Source organism: Thamnophis sirtalis, unplaced genomic scaffold (genome assembly GCF_051295495.1).
Source record: "Thamnophis sirtalis isolate CommonGarterSnake01/CBP01778 unplaced genomic scaffold, rThaSir2_p1.2 scaffold_3, whole genome shotgun sequence".
In the NCBI taxonomy this organism is placed as follows: Eukaryota; Metazoa; Chordata; class Lepidosauria; order Squamata; family Natricidae; genus Thamnophis; species Thamnophis sirtalis.
The window spans coordinates 10,435,261-10,456,770 of NW_028261383.1; the positions used below are offsets into that span (position 1 = coordinate 10,435,261).

Below are 21,510 nucleotides of genomic sequence, written 5' to 3' on the forward strand. Positions count from 1 at the left end.
ATGCTTCAGCTTGCTAAACCAGAACCCCAAATATACTAAGGAACAAGACAAAAGATACAAATAGGAAAGATTTTCACCTGTACACCTCTAAAAAGAAGAAGTATGCTATTAGAAAAATAGGAAGTATCACGGAAAAGTACTGCTGAAGCAACATTTATGAAAGTGTTGAGGTTACTCTGTACATGTTAGGATAGCTTTAAATAACTTGGCTGGGCTTTGTATTATGTACGGTAAATATAAATGTAAAGGTTCCCCTCACACAGATGTATTAGTCGTTAACGACTCTAGAGGGCGGTGTTCATCTCCGTTTCAAAGCCGAAGAACCAGCACTGTCCGAAGATGTCTCCGTGGTTATATGGCTAGCATGATTACACAGCGAAGGCACACGGAACATTGTTACCTTCCCACCAAAGGTGGTTCCTATTTTCTACTTGCATTTTTACATGCTTTCGAACTGCTAGGTTGAGACAAGTAACCGGAGCTCACTGCATTACGCTGCGCTAGGGATTTGAACTGCCAACCTTTCTGATTGACAAGCTCAGCGTTTTAGCCACTGAGCCTCCGTGTCATGTTTGTATTATGTATACTATGGCTAAAATGTTAGTGTAAAACAGGCAGGAATTACTGTAAAGGGAGTTGAGGAAATACCTTCTGACTCTGACTTGTAAACTGTGGGAAATGCTCTGTAAAACCCACTGTAGGCGTTGGTGGGATAAACAGGCTTTGAGAGATCTTTGTGCGTCACTTTTTCTGCAGAATAAAGCTTTTGCTTACAAGCTCCACCTCAGTGTGTTAAGTTTGAGGCACGAGTACGTCTGGCAACGCAGCTGGAGCAGGAAAGGTAAGGAAAACTAAAAGTCCCTTTGAGTCCAGAAGGATCTCCTTCCTTCTTTCAACCAGATGGCAAAAGAAATTCTTGAGGAACAAATAGGAAATACGCCAGGAACCTTCTCTCTCTGCAAACTTCGAGCATGTTCCATTAGGCTTGGAGCTGTTTTACTATAGGAGAAATTCTTTTGTACTGTGTAGTGTAGTGTAATGTCAATACACAATACAAAACAATGTATTAAATATTTCTCAACTCAGACCTTTTAAATATTGAAATATTAAATATTTCCTAGCTTCAACTTCAAAATGGAATGGTTAATGGGGTGCTCTTATGGAGTATAAGAGAGTCTTTTGATTCTGCATTTATTAGGGATAATATTAGAAAAAAGCTGTTTCTGTGCCCCCACCTTTTATTTAAAGATTTATTCTCCTCTTTTGGAGCACGGGAGAAATCTCTAAGTTGTATTGCTCTCAGATATGCCCTGCCAACACTTCAAATATTATTTTGCTGCATTTGAAACATAGAATAACAGAGTTGAAAGGGACCTTAGAGGTCTTCTAGTCCAAATCCCTGCTTATACCATTTCAGACAGATGGCTGTCCAGTCCCTTAAATTTTAAAAGCCTCCAGTGATGGAGCACCCACAACTTCTGGAGGCAAGTCGTTCGACTGTCAGGAAATAGTGGAGGAGAATCAGATTTGCAACTCTCTTAATAAAAGTAGTTTTAACTGTCCTACAGAGTTGATTTCCTGGTCTGGTCTACTCATGACAGGCATCTTGGACACTTGAGTTAAAAGTGCTGGCACGCAATTTGGAACTGGTCGGGATTTAGAACTAAGCTAGCAGTCCAGTGTTTCTCAACCTTGTCATCTTGAAGATGGGTGGATTTCAACTCCCAGATTTCCCCTCCAGCAATGCTTCATGTTGCCAAAGTGCGGAAATACTACTTCAGTAAGTTCCTGCACTATCAAACACACATTGAGACAACAGCTGCGCAACAGCTTTCTGATTTTCATACTCTTTTCTTATTTTCTTCCTTCTGAGCCAAAAGTCCCTATTTTTTTTCTTGGTCACTTGTTGCTCACGTTGGAAGAAGAACTTGAGGTTCATCTCCTAACCAAGTCTCCTTTCTTTCAAGATTCTCCTGTGGGTGGACTTTGATTTCCAGGACCCAAAACTGAAGCTGAATGAGATAGGCCAAACTCTGGATGCGGACTCATATTTCCTGCTCCTGGCCTCCTCTCCAGTGGTGCATTCAAAAATTTTAGCAACCGATTCTCTGCCCGGTTGCTGGGTGGGTGTGGCCTACTCAATCTCCTGCACCACAGTGTGTGTGTGTGTGTGTGTGTGTGTTTTCACCTTTCTCAGGCTCCAGAGGCTTTACTTGAGCCTCTGGTAGGGGGAAAATGGCCTCCCCGGGCTCCAGAGGCCCTTTCCAGACTTCTGGAACTTCCAGGAAGCCAGTTTTATGCCCTCCCAGAGCCTCTGCATGGGCCATGCATCCAAAATGAGCACCTGTGGAAACTCCTGGCAGGGGAGGGGTGGGCATGGCCAGCCAGTCCTTGCAACTACCAGTTCGGCAATCCATATGTAAAATTAGCATTCGGTTCACCCAAACCAGTCCAAACCGGCTGAATCTCATCCCTGTCCCTCTCCAAGGGGCCAACCCACCATATTCCCTCTTTGCAACAAGCTCTGGGAAAATTTCAAGAGTCTGAAGCTACCAGGCTGCCAGGACTTCTGAGGTTGGAAGAGGGAGCCCCCTAGTGGCTCTTGCTAACAAATGCCAAAAAATTGTGCTGGAGTATTGCATGTGTGTGTGAAGTGCAATAAGGAGAAACAACCCTTTTATTTCTCGTTTCTCACAATCAAAAAATGGCAACTAAGGAAATGCCAGGTATATCATTATCATAAGGAAAATTGTTAATGCTTGGTAAGATGAATATAGATGAATGATTTTGCAATACCAGCTAATCAGGTTTGTGTGTTTATTCACTTATTTATAGGCCACCTTTGTTATTTTTACAAATAACTCAACGTGGCACACCTATCCAACACACTTTCCTCCTGTTTTCATCACAACAACTATCTAGTGAGGTGAGGTGGGCTGAGAGAGTGTGATTGGCCCAAGGTCATGCAGCTGGCTTTCATGGCTAATGTGGGACTTGAATTCACAAGATTTTTTTTTTTGCTGAAAACGTCTGGAGGCAAGCTGTTCCACTGATTAATTGTTCTCACAATCAGGACATTTCTTCATAGTTCTAAGTTGCTTCTCTCTTTGTTTAGTTTCCATTCATTATTTCTTGTCCTGCCATCAGATGCTTTGGAGAATAGCTTGAGTCCCTCTTCTTTGTGGTAACCCCATAAATATTGGAATGCTGCTATCATGTCATTCCCTAGTTCTTCTTTTCATTTAACTAAACATACCCAATCCTTGAAAAAGTTCTTTGCATGTTTTAGCCTCCAGTCCCCTAATCATATTTGTTGTTCTTCTCTGCATTTCTAGAGTCTTAACATCTTATTTATATCATGGTAACTAAAACTGGATGCATTATTCCAAGTGTGATCTTACTAAGACATTATAAAGTTATACTATAGTAATTGTTCAGCTTTCCGGTAAAGGATTCCTTTATATATATAATCACCTAGAAAAGCAGCCAGAGAGACAGACTGAAAAATAATTAATGAACTAAAACTTTCATGGGAATTATACTGTTAAGAAAATCAGTTTCCCATTTCATTTTTCAATATTAGCTTCTCTTTTGTATTTAGATCTGGTCTTAGTAAAATAATGTAGCACTTGGGGAGGAAGATACATCCCAGCAGTCCAGCACTGGAAGCCAAGATGGAGAAGACCTGCACGGCCACCATATACTTTCCCTTGGTGCTCAAGTAGGTGGGTACAAAGGATATCCAGACGCTGCAGAAGACCAGCATGCTGAAAGTGATCAACTTGGCTTCGTTGAAGGCCCCTGGGAGGTTCCTAGCTAGGAAAGCCACCATGAAACAAATGGTGGCCAGGAAGCCCATGTAGGTGAGAGCAATGTAAAACATAACAGTGGAGCCTTCATTGCACTGCAGAATGATCTCCCCAGACTGTGAATGCATGTCGGAATCAGGGAACGGGGGAAATACTCCTAACCAGATGGAAGAAAGGATGACCTGGATGCTAGAACAGGAAAGGAGGATGGAATTGGCCAAACTTTTCCCTAACCATCTCCTCACTCTGTTCCCTGGCTTTGTGGCTAGGAAGGCCAGCACCACCATGATTGTTTTGGCCAAGACAGAAGAGACAGCAACTGAGAAAATGATGCTGAAGACTGTTTGTCGAAGAAGGCAAGTGGCTCTCCTTGGCCGACCAATGAAAAGGAAGGAAGTGCAGAAAGAAAGCAGTAGGGAGACCAGGAGAACATAGGAGAGATCCTGGTTGTTGGCCTTGATAATGGGAGTTTCTCGGTATTTACTGAAGATTCCCAAAACAAAACTTGAGGTCAAGATTAGGAAGAGGGCAAAGGAGGTAAGGATGACCCCCAAATTCTCCTGATATGACAAGAAGGTGATGATTTTGGGGATACATTGATCTCGGTTCTTGTTCTGATGTTGATCTTCTGGACATTTGCTGCAGTGGTCTGCATCTGCAAAGGACAAATGTAACATCTTCCATACATGAACATAGTGGGAATTATAATTTATAGTACAGGAGTCATATTTTGAACACAGAAAACTCAAACCTAACACTTTGTGTGTCGGTTTGTATGGGAGAGGAGGAGAGGAGGAGTTATGAGTGCATATTGGTGTATGTGCTTGCCTGCACAAGTAAGTCGCCAAAGCTGATAAAGAGAGAAAGGGTAGCTGGGTGAAGAACGGGCAGAGTTTGAAGCAAGACATGCTTTGTTTCCAAGAAATCTTGTTTTCTGGAGGCTTTTCCTGCCTTGTTCCTTCTCTGAAGGAATGTTGAGAACACAAGGTGAGAAGTTAGATGCTATCCACATGGTGTTCAAAAAACAACCTACATTTAAACACTAGCAAGACAAAGGAGATGGTGCTGGATTTCCAGAAGCACAGAAAGGAGCCTTCCTCACTGTATATCAAGTGGGGCTATATGGAGAGGTTTTCCTCTTTTAAATTCTTGGGAGTTCTCATTAGACAAGACCTCACCTGGAAAAACAACACGTCCCTGGTGATTACAGAGAGTTCATTTTCTGTGGAAAAAATCAGGTGGAACAATGGCTGATGACCTCTTTCTATCAGTTTATGATAGAAAGTATCCTGACATACTGTGTAACAGTATGGTACTGTTCTGACCGAGGCTTCCCAAGAGCATTAAACAAACTTCTTATCCCTTAACACTTTTATTAATTTACAGTGAATTCTGCTCATTCACAACAGCAAAGTCTTTCAAAGGAGGATTTATGGTCACAAACCTTATCTGGCTTGGAGAGCTGACAGGTCAATATTTGCAGAACTTGGAAAGGAGTCTTGGAGAGTCACTAAGAAATTAGCGAACAAATTGTCTCCTGCAAACTCCACTCCCCTTTCGCTCCTCTTTTATTTCCTCTGGGAGGGGCCATTTATTGTCTGGCTTTACTCTCAAGTTGACCCCTCCTCTTTAGTTGTTCCCTTCATCTGGCAACTCTGTGCATGTGCACCCTGGGACCAGGATTCAGCTGTTCGTATGCCTCACTGATGTCTGACTCTGAAGGCAGCTGATAACTGGCATACGGCTCTAGCCCTCTCTCTGCCTCTGACACAGAGCCCTCATCAGAGCCTTCCCCAGACTCCAGGACTGACCCATGTTCCTCCCCAACCTCCTCACTGTCCGAATTTGCTGCCAGCTGTGCTGCCCTGGCAGACCACAACAGGTACATTGGTTCAACAGCTGTGGACAGGAAGGTACTACAGAGAGTGATTAATTCGGTACAAGAAACCATTGGTTTTCCCCTAACACCACTGGATGACATTGCCAGGTCTCATTGTTTCAGCAGAGTAAGGAAGATACTTAGGGATGGTTCACATCCTGTTCCGTGTCTTTTCTCACTATTACCCTCAGGCAGAAGACACAGAAGTATAGCAAGCCGGACAAACAGGTTTAAAAACAGCTTTTATCCATGGGCTGTCAGACTCCTAAATACAACTACAATCACTCCATGCATACATGGAAACATATGACTGTTTTCCACCTAATTACCATATTTTTCAGACTATAAGACGCACCGATGTGTAAGATGCACCAAGATTTCAAAGAGGTAAGCAAGAAAAAAAGGTTTTGCCTTTCCTCAGCTCCCAGCAATGCTCTGCAGGCTTCAGCAGGGCTGGGGCAAGGCAAAACGCCCTGCTAAAGCTTTCAGAGTGCTGCTGGGGGCTGAGGGAAGGCAAAAAAGCCTTCATTTTTCATAAAATGGGACGTGGGGAGGGGCTTCGGGAGGCCAAAAATGGCTGTATTCGGTGCATAAGACGCACCAACATTTCCACGCTCTTTTAGGGGGGAAAAGGTGTATCTTATACTCCGAAAAATACGGTACTAGTTTAAGGATCATTTTCTATATCATTCCTGTTGTCTTGTATTTTTGTTATGGATTGCACCAGTAGAGGCTAAATCAATTTCGTTGTATATATGTACAATGACAATAAAGGTTATTATTAAGTTTAATATAGGAAGAGGGAGAAAAGAGAGGAAAAATATCTCAATGAAAAAAAAGCTACATAGAAAAGATCTCTAGGAACTTTTGCTCCTTTCCCAAAGTCTACCTTGACTCTTAAGTCACCCACCTTCTTGAGTGGAGATGCTCCCTTCTGCACAGGGGATGCAGTCATAACAGCAACTTGGTTTTCCCTCCTGGACCACCTTGAAGTATCCGGGTTGACAAGCCTCCACACACCGAGAGTATGGCCAGGGCTGAAAATGAAGAGAATTGTCATTTAGAACATCTGCACAACTGATCACTTATGAAATGAGACGTAGAGTTGGAAGGGGATTGACAAAATAGGCAGGGGTGGGCTTCAATTTTTTTTAGCAAGGGTTCTCTGCCCAGTTGCTGGGTGGACGTGGCCATGATGGGCATGGCTTAGTCAGTCTCCTGCACCGTGTGTGTGTGTGTGTGTGTGTGTGTGTGTGTGTGTGTGGTGCTTTTGCCCTCCCCGGGCTCCAGAGCCTTACCTCAAGCCTCCAGGAGGGTGAAAACGGCTTCCCCAGGCTCTGAAGGCCCTCTGGAGTCTGGAAATGAGCCTGTTTCCAGTCTTCCTGAACTTCTAGTAGGCCCGTTTTTCATTCTCCCTGAGCCTCTGTATGCACCTGGCACTTATCTGCATCCAAAACGGGCCTCATGGGGACTCCTTGGAGGGGAGGGGAAGGGTGGGCAGGGCCAGCCAGAAGTGGGATTTGGGAATTCTCCGAACTGCACATAATCTTAGCTAGAAGTTCTTCCAAACCTCTGTGAACCCCCAGCTGCCCACCCCTGAAAATACAAACCAGCCATGGTGGAGCAGAGGTTAGAATGCAGTATTATAGTCTAACTCTGCCACACAGTCAGGAATTCGATCCGGGGGGGGGGGGGGGGGGGGCTGAGGTTGACTCAGACGTCCATCCTTCGAAGATTGATAAAATGAGGACCTAGATTTTGGGGAGCAAAATGCTGATGTTGTAAATTGCCCAGAGAGTGCTGTAAAGCACAATGGTGTGATATATAAATTTGAGTGCTATTGCTAGGTTGAGCAAAATCAACCATTCCAGAAATGCAATATTCTAGAAAACTCTGGAAGATTCATTTCTCCTTAAAATATCATGCTGACCATTCCAGGGTTGGCCCAATAATTTTCTTGAAAGTAATTCTTGAACTTGGAAAGCATTTGTGATACTCCAGTTGTGGTATTCTGGACAAAGTAGACCTATTTTTGGGGTGGCCTCCCCTGGCTCTGGAGGCCCTCTGGAGTCTGGAAATGAGCCTGTTTCCAGTCTTCCTGAACTTCTAGTAGGCCCGTTTTTCATTCTCCCTGAGCCTCTGTATGCACCTGGCACTTATCTGCATCCAAAACGGGCCTCATGGGGACTCCTTGGAGGGGAGGGGAAGGGTGGGCAGGGCCAGCCAGAAGTGGGATTTGGGAATTCTCCGAACTGCACATAATCTTAGCTAGAAGTTCTTCCAAACCTCTGTGAACCCCCAGCTGTCCACCCCTGAAAATACAAACCAGCCATGGTGGAGCAGAGGTTAGAATGCAGTATTATAGTCTAACTCTGCCACACAGTCAGGAATTCGATCCGGGGGGGGGGGGGGGGCTGAGGTTGACTCAGACGTCCATCCTTCGAAGATTGATAAAATGAGGACCTAGATTTTGGGGAGCAAAATGCTGATGTTGTAAATTGCCCAGAGAGTGCTGTAAAGCACAATGGTGTGATATATAAATTTGAGTGCTATTGCTAGGTTGAGCAAAATCAACCATTCCAGAAATGCAATATTCTAGAAAACTCTGGAAGATTCATTTCTCCTTAAAATATCATGCTGACCATTCCAGGGTTGGCCCAATAATTTTCTTGAAAGTAATTCTTGAACTTGGAAAGCATTTGTGATACTCCAGTTGTGGTATTCTGGACAAAGTAGACCTATTTTTGGGGTGGCCTCCCCTGGCTCTGGAGGCCCTCTGGAGTCTGGAAATGAGCCTGTTTCCAGTCTTCCTGAACTTCTAGTAGGCCCGTTTTTCATTCTCCCTGAGCCTCTGTATGCACCTGGCACTTATCTGCATCCAAAACGGGCCTCATGGGGACTCCTTGGAGGGGAGGGGAAGGGTGGGCAGGGCCAGCCAGAAGTGGGATTTGGGAATTCTCCGAACTGCACATAATCTTAGCTAGAAGTTCTTCCAAACCTCTGTGAACCCCCAGCTGCCCACCCCTGAAAATACAAACCAGCCATGGTGGAGCAGAGGTTAGAATGCAGTATTATAGTCTAACTCTGCCACACAGTCAGGAGTTCGATCCTGGGGGGGGGGGGGGGGCTGAGGTTGACTCAGACGTCCATCCTTCGAAGATTGATAAAATGAGGACCTAGATTTTGGGGAGCAATATGCTGATATTGTAAATTGCCCAGAGAGTGCTGTAAAGCACAATGGTGTGATATATAAATTTGAGTGCTATTGCTAGGTTGAGCAAAATCAACCATTCCAGAAATGCAATATTCTAGAAAACTCTGGAAGATTCATTTCTCCTTAAAATATCATGCTGACCATTCCAGGGTTGGCCCAATAATTTTCTTGAAAGTAATTCTTGAACTTGGAAAGCATTTGTGATACTCCAGTCGTGGTATTCTGGACAAAGTAGACCTATTTTGGGGTTGGCCTATGCTTGCCAACTGCTTCCCATTTGGAGGACTGACTTCTGGAATATTGCCAGAGCTAATCTGGAACAACTATATCATGACTATTCGGAAAAGAAATGGAAATAGTGGAATTCTCCAGCATCTGTTCTAGCAAATCTCTGACCACAGCTTTAACTTATTGTCATTTGTCTGAAATGGTATAGGGTTTCCTGCTTAGGCAGGAGGTTGGACTAGAAGACCTCCAAGGTCCCTTCCAACTCAGCTATTGTATTATTGTATTATTGAATCTATATGCATCCAAATGAACAAATGCAGTTTTACTTCTCTTAAATCTTCCCTCCATTTCCTTTTATTCTTATGTCATGTCTCCCTGTGTCTTTGGGACAGAAAATTTTCTCCTTAGAGTCTAGAAAACATCTTGCCCATTGTTGATGCTGAATGAAAGGAATATTAATGTACTTCAATTATTGCTGATACATGCTACGTAATTGAGGAAGCCAAAGACTAGTAAGAGGAAGACAGTATGTGTTAGATACTTGCTTCAACTATAGTGATTTCCACCTCTGGCGGGAACAGAGGTTAATCTCATTGGTCAAAGGGTCTGACAGCTCCCTATAAAAGGGCTGCTGTCAGACTCAACCTTCGCTGGATTGTTCTTACTTGTCGTACTTAATAAAGAGCTGTTATTGCCTTTTAGCCTTGTGTGCCTTTCCATTACCTGATCTAACAGTATGTGCTTCATCGATTATAAAAAAAGCCTTTCGATTGCGTCAATCAAAACAAGCTGTGGAATCTGTTTTTAAAAACGGAATCCCAGAATATCTAATTGTCTTCAGGAGAAGCATATACACAGATCAGAAAGAGTAGGGGTGATATGATAGCAGTCTTCTAACATTATATTAAAAAAAGATGTTGAGACTCTGTAAAGAATGCAGAGAAGAATATCAAAGATGATCAGGGGGCTGAAGACTAAAACATATGAAGAACAGTTTCAGGAATTCTGTTTGCCTAGTCCAGTGAAAAGAAGCATAAGGGGTGACATGATAGCAGTGTTCTAATCTTTGAGGGGCTCCATAGAAGAGGTTCCACAAATCTACAGTGCCGTTTAGAACCGGTTCCAGCTCCCTCCCATCGCCTGTCCGCACATCATCAAGATGAAGAGCAAGAGGAGGAATTCTGGGAGTTGAAGTCCACAAGTCTTAAAGCTGTCAAGTTTGAACACCCGTGGGTTTTTTTTTCTAAAGGGTTAGGAGTGCAAGGGTCTTGTAACTTGACAGTTTTAGGACTTGTGTGCTTTAAATGCCAGAGTTCTTGAGCCAAAATGACTGGAGGAGGAATTTTGGGAGTTGAAGTCCTCAAGTCTTAAAGCTGTCAAGCTTGAACATCCCGGGTTTTTTTTTCTAAAGGGTTAGGGGTGCAAGGGTCTTGTAACTTGACAGCTTTAAGACTTGCACACTTCAATGCCAGAGTTTCTGAGCCAACATTTTGGTTGCTAAGCAAGAGATTGTTAAGTGAGTTTCACTACATTTTACAAGTTGGCCATGCCCACCCAGTCACATGGGCGGCAAGCCACTCTCACAAAGCAGGCCACACCTACAGAAGAGGTTCTAAAAAAATTTGAAACCCACCACTGATATAACCTATGCTCTCCTGCTTGAGCAAGCTGTTGTACTAAAGATCTCCGAGGTCTCTTCCAACTCTGTTATTCTGTTATTTTTTTACCTGATTGTTCCATTTGGACCACACAATGGCTTCCTTGTTAATGCTGAATTTGACACTTGCAGATTTATTTCTTGCTAGATTTCCAAATTTCACTCTGGTGGCTGACCTATTAGGAAACCACAACCAGCTCACGATGTCAAAGTCAGCCATCAAATTTCCATTTCCATCCGCATACATTCCATCCATGGTGTTATTGTAGATCTGGGGGTTCTTCAGGAAAGGGTGGAGCTACAGAGAGGAGATGGAACAAGGTTAAGGTGACCAGACGTCCTGATTTCAGCAGGACAATCATGCTTTATAACAATTTGTCCCGTGTCCCGGGCCGTTTTTAAAAAGTCCCGATTTTCTGGCTTCATGTTGAAAGCCCAGTGGATTTGCTTAAGAAATCCTAACCGGGGCAAGACAAAAGATACCCTGTCTAATCTCTCTCTCTGTGTCTCAGTACTTTCATTGAAGATATTAAAACGTTAAAGCAACAAAACGGACCCCCCGCACCCCTTTTACCTCATTTTATAAGAAAAAATGACCAAGTACCATAGAGCTGCAGGAAACATTTGGCTAGAGAGGTTGCGAGTGTTACTTCCTGGATTTTCCAGAGGGGAGGGCACAGAGGTTGGAGGTCTGTTCGTGTAGAAAAAATGGTGGCAAAGTTTCTTTGAAAAATATTTCCCTCACTAATTTCACCATTTCAATTTGCTCAGTTCTTTGTATTAACATCTACATCAGTGGTTCCCAAACTTGGCAACTTTAAGACTTGTGGACTTCAACTCCCAGAGTTCTCCAGCCAGAAGAGCTAGTTGGAGAATTCTGGGAGTTGAAGTCCACAAGTCTTAAAGTTGCCAAGTGTGGGAACCACTGATCTACATCATTTTGGGTTGACTTGGAATGCTCACTTGTGCCTGCTGGTAAATGAGCTGGGTTTTTTTTTCTTTTATTTTTTAAATGTATTTTAAAATAATATTTTATTTATTGTGCATAGGATTTTTAAAAAATTCTGTGTGGATTCTTTTTTTAAATTGTCTTAGACTATTTAAAAAAAGGTTCTATCCAAAATAAATTGAAGTGAAACCATGTTTAAAAATTCTATGCACAATACTTTGAAATATATTGTGCATAGAAAGAATAATTTGAAATGTTTTACTTCAATTTATTCTGTGTGGATTCTTTTTTTTAAATAGTCTTAGGCTATTTAAAAAAAGATTCTATCCAAAATACAAAATACCAGCTGCAGTTATTCACTTAAGAACTGTGGCAAGAAAGGTGGTATAATGGGCTTAGTGACTAAAGTTACAATGGCATTGAAAAAAGTGAGTGATGACCATTTTTCACGCTTAGCGACCATTTTCACACTTAGCAACCGTTGCAGCATCCTCATGGTCACGTGATCAAAATTTTGATGTTTGGCAACAGTTACAATTTATATTTGTAAATTGTAGTTATGTTGAAATTAAAAAAAATATTACAATACTATTTTTGTGTTGTATGAAAATTTTTGTTTGAAAAGGTGGTTTGAAAAATCGGACTTACTCAATTTTTTCCTTGGAAAATATTTAGCTTCTCATCCAAAAAACTCCTTCAGAACTGAAGAACTCTCTTGGATGAGAAGCAAAATATTTTCCAAGGAAACCCCCCCCCCCCATGAAAGTTCAACTGCCTTTTAGAAAACCCATCTTGGAGCCAAACCTGTCAGGTTCAACCAGGGGTGAAATGCTATCGGTTCGGACCGGTTTGCCTGAACTGCTAGTAAAGATGCCAGCGGTTCAGTTGAACTGCTAGTAAAAAAAAATGCTACTGACGATCTGCTATGCTGTGCAATTTATATTAGCTAGAAAGCAGGAGTTCCTGCTTTCCAGCTATTCTAAATCACATGGCACAGCAGATTCCCCCCTTGCTGTTGGTTTACCTTTGCAGGTACACTTGGTAGCAGGCTCTGCCCACCCACCCGGATGTTATTTTGACACTCTGCGCATATACGGAAGATTCTGCGCATGTACGGAAGATTTTGCGCATGCATGGAAGGTCCTGTGCATGTGGGAATGCACGCGCGTGCATGCTCCCATTGCTACCAAATCAGTAGCAAAGGTAAGTGGATTTCACCCCTGGGTTCAACCCATTTATTTCACCCTTTTTAATGAGATGGGGAAGGGAATACCTGCCACGGCTGAAGCTTTTGAATTTCTAACCTATCTTTTCTGGCCATTATTGTCCTGAGGGATTGAGAGGAATAGGCCTCATGTAAGGCACGGGCCACTGTCCAGATGGCATTGTAAGTTAAGGAATTGTCTAGTGAGAAGATCCTCTCAATCTTCTCCTGAGGCAGAATCTCCAAGTTCTCTTTCTCTGAACACCTTGTCCGGCCTTTCACAGACAAGGTAGACTTTGCATATGAACAGTGAAAATGTTTATGTGTGAGCTGTTCCATAAGATGGTAGAAATATTTAAAACCATCATATCTGGTCCTTTTCTTTGTCTGGATAAGGAAAGAAAAAATACTGTGGGTATATAGGAAAGGGAAATCACTATATATTATCTCCATAGTGAGGTCCCATAAAGCTGTTGTGATCCAGACTTTCCCTAGAACACGTTTTCTCAAGAGCTTAAATATATAATCGGTAATAAATATTCCAGTTAGGAAAGATGTAAACTCTGCATAGTAAACAAACACGTTGATTTGCCTCCATTTGTGGAAAACAGAAATCAGATAGTCGAAATTCTTGCCATTCAGTAAGGTGGGTTGTGCAAAAACAACACAAATGCCATTCTGTGCCAGCACAGCAGGGAAAGTCCTAATGAAATGTTCTCCATTATCAGTGTCTGCAGCCAAGAGTCCCGTGAACGTCCACCGAAAGTATTGAAGCAATTTAATAATACCCAAGTATTGGGCACCTTCTTTGGGGACGGTCCGGGAGAAAAAAGGAAACTGAGTTTTATCATTCATGGATGGTGAAGTAAAAGTGTAGCTGATCTGAAATAGAAAACAGAAGAATGACGCCTAATGATATAGTACTGAAAAAGTAGCATTAGAGCTCAGATAATGACTGGATGACTCCAGACTAGCTTGATGGACACAATGGGACAGTACAACACCAGAAGGCAAGACAAGAAGCAATGTGTGGAATCTAATCAAGGAGAGAAGCAACCCAAAACTAAGGAAAAATTTCTTGACAGTGAGAATAATAAACCAGTGGAACGACTTGCCTTCAGAAGTTGTGGGTGCTCATGAGAAACCGGAAGCGTTACGGAAAGACCAGTTGGAAAAATAGCAGGCTCTGGTGAGCCATATGAAAATCCAGCTGGACAAACTGTTGTCGGGAGGTCTTCAGACTGGAGGGATGGGGAAGAAGAAGAGACATCTTGGATGACCAAGAGGAACCAGCAGTTCCTCAGTAGGTCAGAGAAAAGCTCTTCAAACTGGCAGCTGAGGGCAGCGCCCATAACTAAATGACTGCTGCAAAGCTGGAGCATCCAGAGTAAGCTATCTGTGCAGGAGTGGTGTTGGAACGGACTGTTGAAACCAGGTGAGTGATTAGTCAACTCACAGGTAAAAAGAAAATCTGATTTCGATCTTAAAAAGGATCCCAGAGCTGAATCAGAGGCTAACTGGCTTTTGGGGAATTTTATTGAAGAAAAAGGAGGTAGCGGAGGTTAAAACACTAAGAGGATTTTTGTCTTCTGCAGTTTGGAAGTGAAGAAATTAACTCATAAAAAGGAAGAGCCCAGGGAGATGTTCCTTTTCTCCTTATTTTATTATATTTTTTGTGGATTTAAAGCGCTTTTGACAGCTATTGACAATCAGCTGTTGGATTGTATTGTGGATTGGAAAGAGCCATATATTGGCAAGAAGAAAGTACTACATCAGCTAGTGAAAGAAAGCAAGCAAGAGTGCAGCTATGAAGTGTGACCTTGGCTACAGGAAAATATACTTTGAAACTGTGAGAATCTTTAAGGAGTATCTGTTTTTGTAACATTATTTGGCTGCAACTGTTTATAGCTGTGGAAGTGAAAAAACCACCACCTTGGACTGGACTAATGCTAAAATTGAGCAATAGAACTTAGAAGACCCTAAATTTGTAATTAAATGTGGTATAACCCCAAAATTTAAAAATCTGTTAAAATAGTTAAATTTGTATTATGGAGATTTGGATGTATGATGAATTAATTATTTGGGATGCTGAAAAGTGTGTGAAATATTAATTGGTAAAAAAAAAAGAAAACCAGAGGGAGCATACAGAGCAAGAAATAGGAGAAGAGGGGGTAAAAGAGGGTGTCAGGCCTGCAATTATATTCCTTTTAGAATTTTGCCCTGCCACACTTTCTCTTATTTCATTATGCTGTTTCATTAGTATAGTTGATGGAAGGGGGGAACAGACAGGAGTAGAATACATTGTGGAATGTATTATTAACATTCTTTCCTAGAAGACCAAGGTCATCGTTTGTCTCCGCACTTTTACACCTGACCGGAAGCAGCTGGGTGTGGATGCCAGCGTGGAAGAAGAAGATTGGACCATGTGATGGATTGTGGGTGTGGGGACAAGAACATGAACTTGGGTGGAATTCTGATGTAATTTCCAGAATTGGGATTAACGCAGATGTGCTAAGATGTCTGCTTTATTAAACTGGAACTTTAAGGATCGTTTTGCCTTGGACTCTGATTTAATTCTACATGATACTTGGAATGCTGACAGAGGGCACAAATGAGGAACAGGAAGACAATATGGAAGAAAGAAGGATTGAAAATAAAATGCAGATAGATGATTTCACTGGGATTTATAGTACAATACAATATAATACAATACAATACAATAGCAGAGTTGGAAGGGACCTTGGAGGTCTTCTAGTCCAACCCCCTGCCTAGGCAGGAAACCCTATACCGTTTCAGTAACAAAGGAAAAGCAGACAAGGGGGAAGATCCCCCAAAAGAAACCACCAAACAGCAAAGAAGGGAGGAGCACAGGGAAACTGGAGAAAATTACCAGAATAATAAAATTAAATACTCTGAAGAAAAGATACAATAACCATAAAAACAGGAAAAAGAAAAAGAAGAAGTTAGGAGAAAGGGGGAGAAGAAGAAAAATGATTAGACGTGGAATTCTTGAGAGACCAAGAGAAAATGGTTAAAAGAGGAAGAAAGGAAAAAAGAGTTACATTAGTAGACTAAAGGAAATAGTAGTAAGATTGTTAATATTATGTAACTAATTAAGAAATAAAGAAATTATAGTATATTGTTAATTGTGGAAAAAAATGAAAGAAATGCTCTCTATGTTAAAATTTAATTAGAGGATATATGTTGTTTATAGTAAAATAGATCAACAGAGGAAACATGAAATGATAATTTGGTATAACTTTGAAGGGGCAATTGAAGATATTGTTTATCTAATAAGAAAAATAAGTATAAAAATAACAAAAATTATGAAAACATTAGGAAAAATAATGGAAGAGAATAATTTGGCTGAAAATGGAAACAGAATTATGATATAAAATGGATTATGTAAATGAGAGCATGTAAAAGAAAGGATCCAGACAATGCTTTGTTTATATAATATGTGAAAATTTGTAGTAGAAAATAAAAACCTTGAAACAAGAAAAAAGAAGTTGTGGGTGCTCCATCACTACAGGCTTTTTATAAAGCATCTCATCGATAGACATTATGAGGGCTAAAATTGAGAGGAAATCCAACTCTCTTGTAGGAGATGACCAGGCTGAGCCCAAGGAAGGAGTCAAGCATGTAACCAGTCTCAAGTTACTTCATGCCCACAAACGATCTATAATAAATTCAGCCCTCCTTGAATTCAATCGAATTCTTATCTACCGCCAGTTTGCCTTGACTATTAGTAGTTCAGATTCTTATAGAGAACTAGCATGGAATAAACATAGCTTCGCTTCCTGATATCTTGCACTGGACACCTCCTCTTATGAGAAGTGAGCAGGAGACCTTATACCATTTCAAATAAATGTTGTCCAGTCTCTTTTTGAAAGCCTCCAGTGATGGAGCACACACAACTTCTGAAGGCAACTTGATTGCTCTTGATGAACCCTGATTCTCAGCTCACTCCCCTTAGACATTACATCTCTTCCCTCCAGTTTCTTTAGGGCTCTAATGCTGGGAAAGATGGATGAAAAGAAATAGAAGAAGACAATGACTAGCAGCAAGGTGGATGGTCTCAGATGCAGCATCAATGAGTACATTGTTGGAGGACCTAAAAGATTAGGTTAGGAATAGATTGGCATTGAGAAAATCTAGACGTGTAGTCATCAGGATTAAAAAAAACAATTAAAGGCATGTAATCAATCAATCAATCAACATCAAACAACGGACTGAAATCAAACAACTGATGGAAACTAATTAAGGAGAAAAGCAACCGAGAACTAAGGTTCAAGCAACCTAACAGTGAGAACATTCCACCAGTAGAACAATTTGACTTCAGAAGTTGTGGGTGCGCCATCACTGGAGGCTTTCAAAAAGAGATTGGACAACCATTGATCTGAAATGGTATAGGATTTTCTGCTCTAGCAGGTGGTTTGAGTAGAGAGGACCACCAAGTTCCCTTCCAACTCTGATATTATATGTATATGTTTTGACTTTAGAAATCTGAGTCCATAAATACCCAACATTTGTGGACATTTCTGAGTGAAAGTCTCATATGAGGAAAACAGTAAACTATCCTTCCACTCACATACCTGTGCTATTTTGTATATGCCCAATAAAGCAGCAATGTGGATGGATATGTCAGAATCAGCCTCTTCCAGGAGAACCAGCATGTCTTTCTTCCTTCCACAACTGTAGTTGGGAACATTGGCCTCTCCAGTTGACAGCAGGTCCAAGAGACCATCTAAAGTCATTCGTCTGTTTCTAAAGTTGTCTTGGAGATTGTATCCCAGAGTGATGTTGGGTAAGAGCTGGGGATCTTTGTTGATCTCCTGAATGGCAAAAAGGAAGGACAGAATTTTCCAGTACATCACATCTCCTTCCCTGAAAATATATGCACATTTTGTCATCATTCTGCATTGAGGAAAAGTAATGTTCCTGAATTAAGGATCTCTGATTAATTCCACATTTCTGCATCACTGAATTAAAATAGAATTGTAGACTCTAAGACTCTAGAAAGAGTGCAGAGAAGAGCAACAAAGATGATTAAGGGACTGGAGGCTAAAACATACAAAGAACAATTGCTGGAAATGAGTATGTCTAGTTTAAAGAAGAGAAGGATTAGGGATGACATAATAGCAATGTTCCAATATCTCAGGGGCTGCCACCAAGAAGAGGGAGTCAACTTAAAATCCAAAGCACCTGAAGGCCAGACAAGGAATAGTGGATAGAAACTGATCAAGGGGAGATTCAACCTGGAAATAAAGAGAAATTTTCTGACAGTGAGAACAATCAACCAATGGAACAGAAGTTGCCTTCGGAACTTGTGGAAGCTTCATCATTGGGAGCTTTCAAGAAGAGACTGGACTGCCATCTGTCAGAAATGGTATAGGAACTCCTGCTTGGGTGGGGGTTGGACTAGATGACCTTCCAACTCTGTTAATCTGTTAAAAAAACTCTGAAAGTTTTAAAGAATAGATTGGACAACCATTTCTCTGAAATAATGTGGGGCTTCCTGCCTGAGCAGAGGGTTGGACTAGAAGACTTCAAAGATTTTCCCCCCAACTCTGTTATTCTATTAGAACTGAAACAACTAGGACAATTTGTAAACCAAAGACTGTATCTTAGCCCCAAAAATGTTCCTGGTTCTGATAAGGCATCTCTCTACCTTCCTAGGTCTTATGAAATGGCTTTCTAACAGTCCAGTCACTCCTTGGGAATTTATCACTGAATGTATGAATAGATTGTGTGGAATTGTCTGTATCTGTAACAGATCAGAAGAAAAGCTACGTGAAGAAGGAAACTATGTGAAGAATTATACTGAATTATTAGCTCCTGTATACCCTCAAATGAAAGGGTATGATCTCTTTCTATGTTTCTTTGCATTTCCATCTTGCTCCCTTGGTTTGAATCTCCTGAGAATACTCATGTACTCAGTGTCCCTTGTGGGATGCATTTTTGCATATTTGTCTTATGAATTTTATGAAGGGACTGGATGCCATCTTGCTTATCTATTCCATCAATCCTGTTTATCTATTTCGCATTCTGTTTTTTATTAGTTTTGTCTGTGTTGATATTGTGAGCTGCCGAGAGCTGTTTTGGAGTTGAGTGGTGCTCAAATCTAATAAAATAAATCAGTCAATTAATCAAAATAGAGCTGGAAGGGACCTCTAGTCCAACCCCCTGCTCAAGCAGGAGACCCTGTACCACTTCAGACAAGTGACAATACAATCTCTTTTTATAAACCTCTACCCACAACTTCCGAAGGGAAGCTGTTCCACTGGTTAATTATCCTCACTGTTAGGAAGTTTCTCCTTAGTTCCAGGCTGCTTCTCTCCTTTATTGGTTTCCATCCATTGTTTCTTGTCCTGCCTTCTGGTGCTTTGGAAAATATATTGACCTCCTCCTCTTTGTGGCAACCTCTCAAATACTGGAATACTGCTATCATGTGACCCCCTAGCCCTTCTTTTCTCTAGATTAACCAAACCCAAATCCTGCAACGATTCTTCATATATTTGGTCTCCAGGACTTTAATCATCTTAGTTGCTTGTCTCTGCACTTTCCCCAAAGTCTCAACATCTTTTTTGTAATGTGGTGACCAAAATTGCAACGCACTCCATGCGTGGTCTTACCAAGGCTTTATAAAGCAGTACTAATACTTTATGTGATTTTGATTCTATGCCTCTGTTTATACAACCAAGGATTATATTAGCTTTTGAGTTCCCTCTCAGGGTTTTGCCAATTAGTTTTGGCCCATCTTGGTATTTATTTGGCTAGTTCCTACAAGAGGCTTAATTTGATGACTGAAAGATCTCAAGTGGCATTCAGACAACGTGCAAAGCTTTGGTACGGTGAACCCTACCTCTTGTTTGTGTTGGTTAGTGTTTGGTATGCAGCAGACCTGTTACATTAACTTGCAACTGAATGTATTGGATAATCCCATAAAATGGGTTAATTGAGCAATCAGGACTTGTGTGCATTGTGCAATTCTGTCCATTTTGATTAGGTAAAAGTGGTGGAGAAATATAACTCAGAAATCACTGAGCTATCAAAGTTTTATGGTCTTTCCTAGATCAGTTGAGTGAGGAAAGCGAAAACTGGAAAGAAGATAGAAGATAAGTATAAGTATAATCTTTATTGTCATTGTACTTAAATAAAATGTTGTATAAGCAACATAGCAGTGTAAGATGTGGACAGAGAACAGCAACAAAACAAAGAACCACAAAGAAACAGTGCTGTAACTTAAGAGCAAACTCACAAAATGGAAACATGTAGAAATAGGAAAGTCTAGAGTCAGTGTGCAATGAGACTCAGCAACTATTTAGTAAATAGCACTAACATAGCCCTTAGACTTAGGTATATACTGCTTCACAGTGCTTTTACAGCCCTCTCTAAGTGGTTTACAAAGCCAGCATATTGGCCCAACAATCTGGGTCCTCATTTTACTGACTTCGGAAGGATAGCTGAGTCAACCTTGAGCCTGGTAAGATTTAACTGCCAAATTGCAGGCAGCCGGCAATCAGCAGAAGTAGCCTGCAATACTGCATTCTAACCACTGCAGCACCGTGGCTCATAATTGAGTTTTAAAAAGAAAACCAATTTCACACAATACCAACTTGATTTATGCATAAAATAGTCATGTGCCAATCTCAGAGAAAAAGCACAGGCGGTGGTTTAGCTCCATCATCGATGGGATGACTTACCCGTAAAATTTTGTAGAGGGACTCACGTTGAAACTAAATGGCTGGATCTTAGCAAGATTGGTTGCAGAGAAGAGTCCACTAATGAGATGGAGTCCTGGCTTGTAATGATTGAATGGCTCTACTGCGTCCCTCCCCATAGTCAAGAGGCATTTGGCACTGAGTATCCTGCAGGTAGCTTGTGGCAACAGGAAGAGCAGCATGAGAAGCAGAAGCAAACAGACCATGCCTGATCTGATGGTGATTGTATCACCTTAGGAGATGAACAAAGTCTTTTGAAGCAGGATAGAATTTCAATGGGTTTTCTAAGCCACGTGAAGTCCAGCAAGGATTTTCCAGTGATAGAACTAGAGCCAATACATTAACACAACAACTGTTGGCTGTGAAGCTTAGTCCAGCTTCCCAGTGGCATGAGATGTATTTATGCACTAACTTTACTACTGGTAAATATATTGCTACAGTATTTGTTGCTCCTGTTGTTTATTTCAAGGCCCGTTTCCAGAGGGGAAAAGAATCCCTTGGCAATGAAGGCAATGAAGAAAACACAGTCATGTTAATAATTACAAGGAGTAGCACGGCCTTTGTGAAATCTTCAGGTCTGTGTAGATCCATGTGCTGGAATCAGCTGGAGGATTACTGATGCAACTCTTACTACAAATCAAGGAAGGAGGCTGATGGGTTTGGCCCAACTTTTTCTGATGGAACTCTTTCAGAATTGCCAAGACCGAGACAACATCACCAGTGTCCTTAGACCTCCTTCAATGCTAGTCATTAATCTAGCCTTGGCTTTCCTTTCTGGACATTCGTGAAATAGACATGATCCTTCATCTTGAACTTACATAGGGACAAGTGGGAGCAAGTGACAAA

At 41.4% G+C, this 21,510-nt stretch overlaps 1 protein-coding gene across 1 annotated transcript; it reads right to left on the reverse strand.

Annotated features, from left to right (window-relative positions):
• Nucleotides 1–3,553: 3,553 nt before the first annotated feature.
• LOC106553149 (vomeronasal type-2 receptor 26-like) lies at nucleotides 3,554–17,793 on the reverse strand. The gene is made up of 3 exons (XM_014071590.2): nucleotides 17,536–17,793; nucleotides 6,599–6,725; nucleotides 3,554–4,464 (listed from the first exon to the last, which is right to left on the reverse strand). Exons 1-3 carry the CDS (start codon nucleotides 17,695–17,697, stop codon nucleotides 3,554–3,556), a joined length of 1,200 nt encoding a protein of 399 aa, XP_013927065.2. The 5' UTR covers nucleotides 17,698–17,793.
• Nucleotides 17,794–21,510: the final 3,717 nt, after the last annotated feature.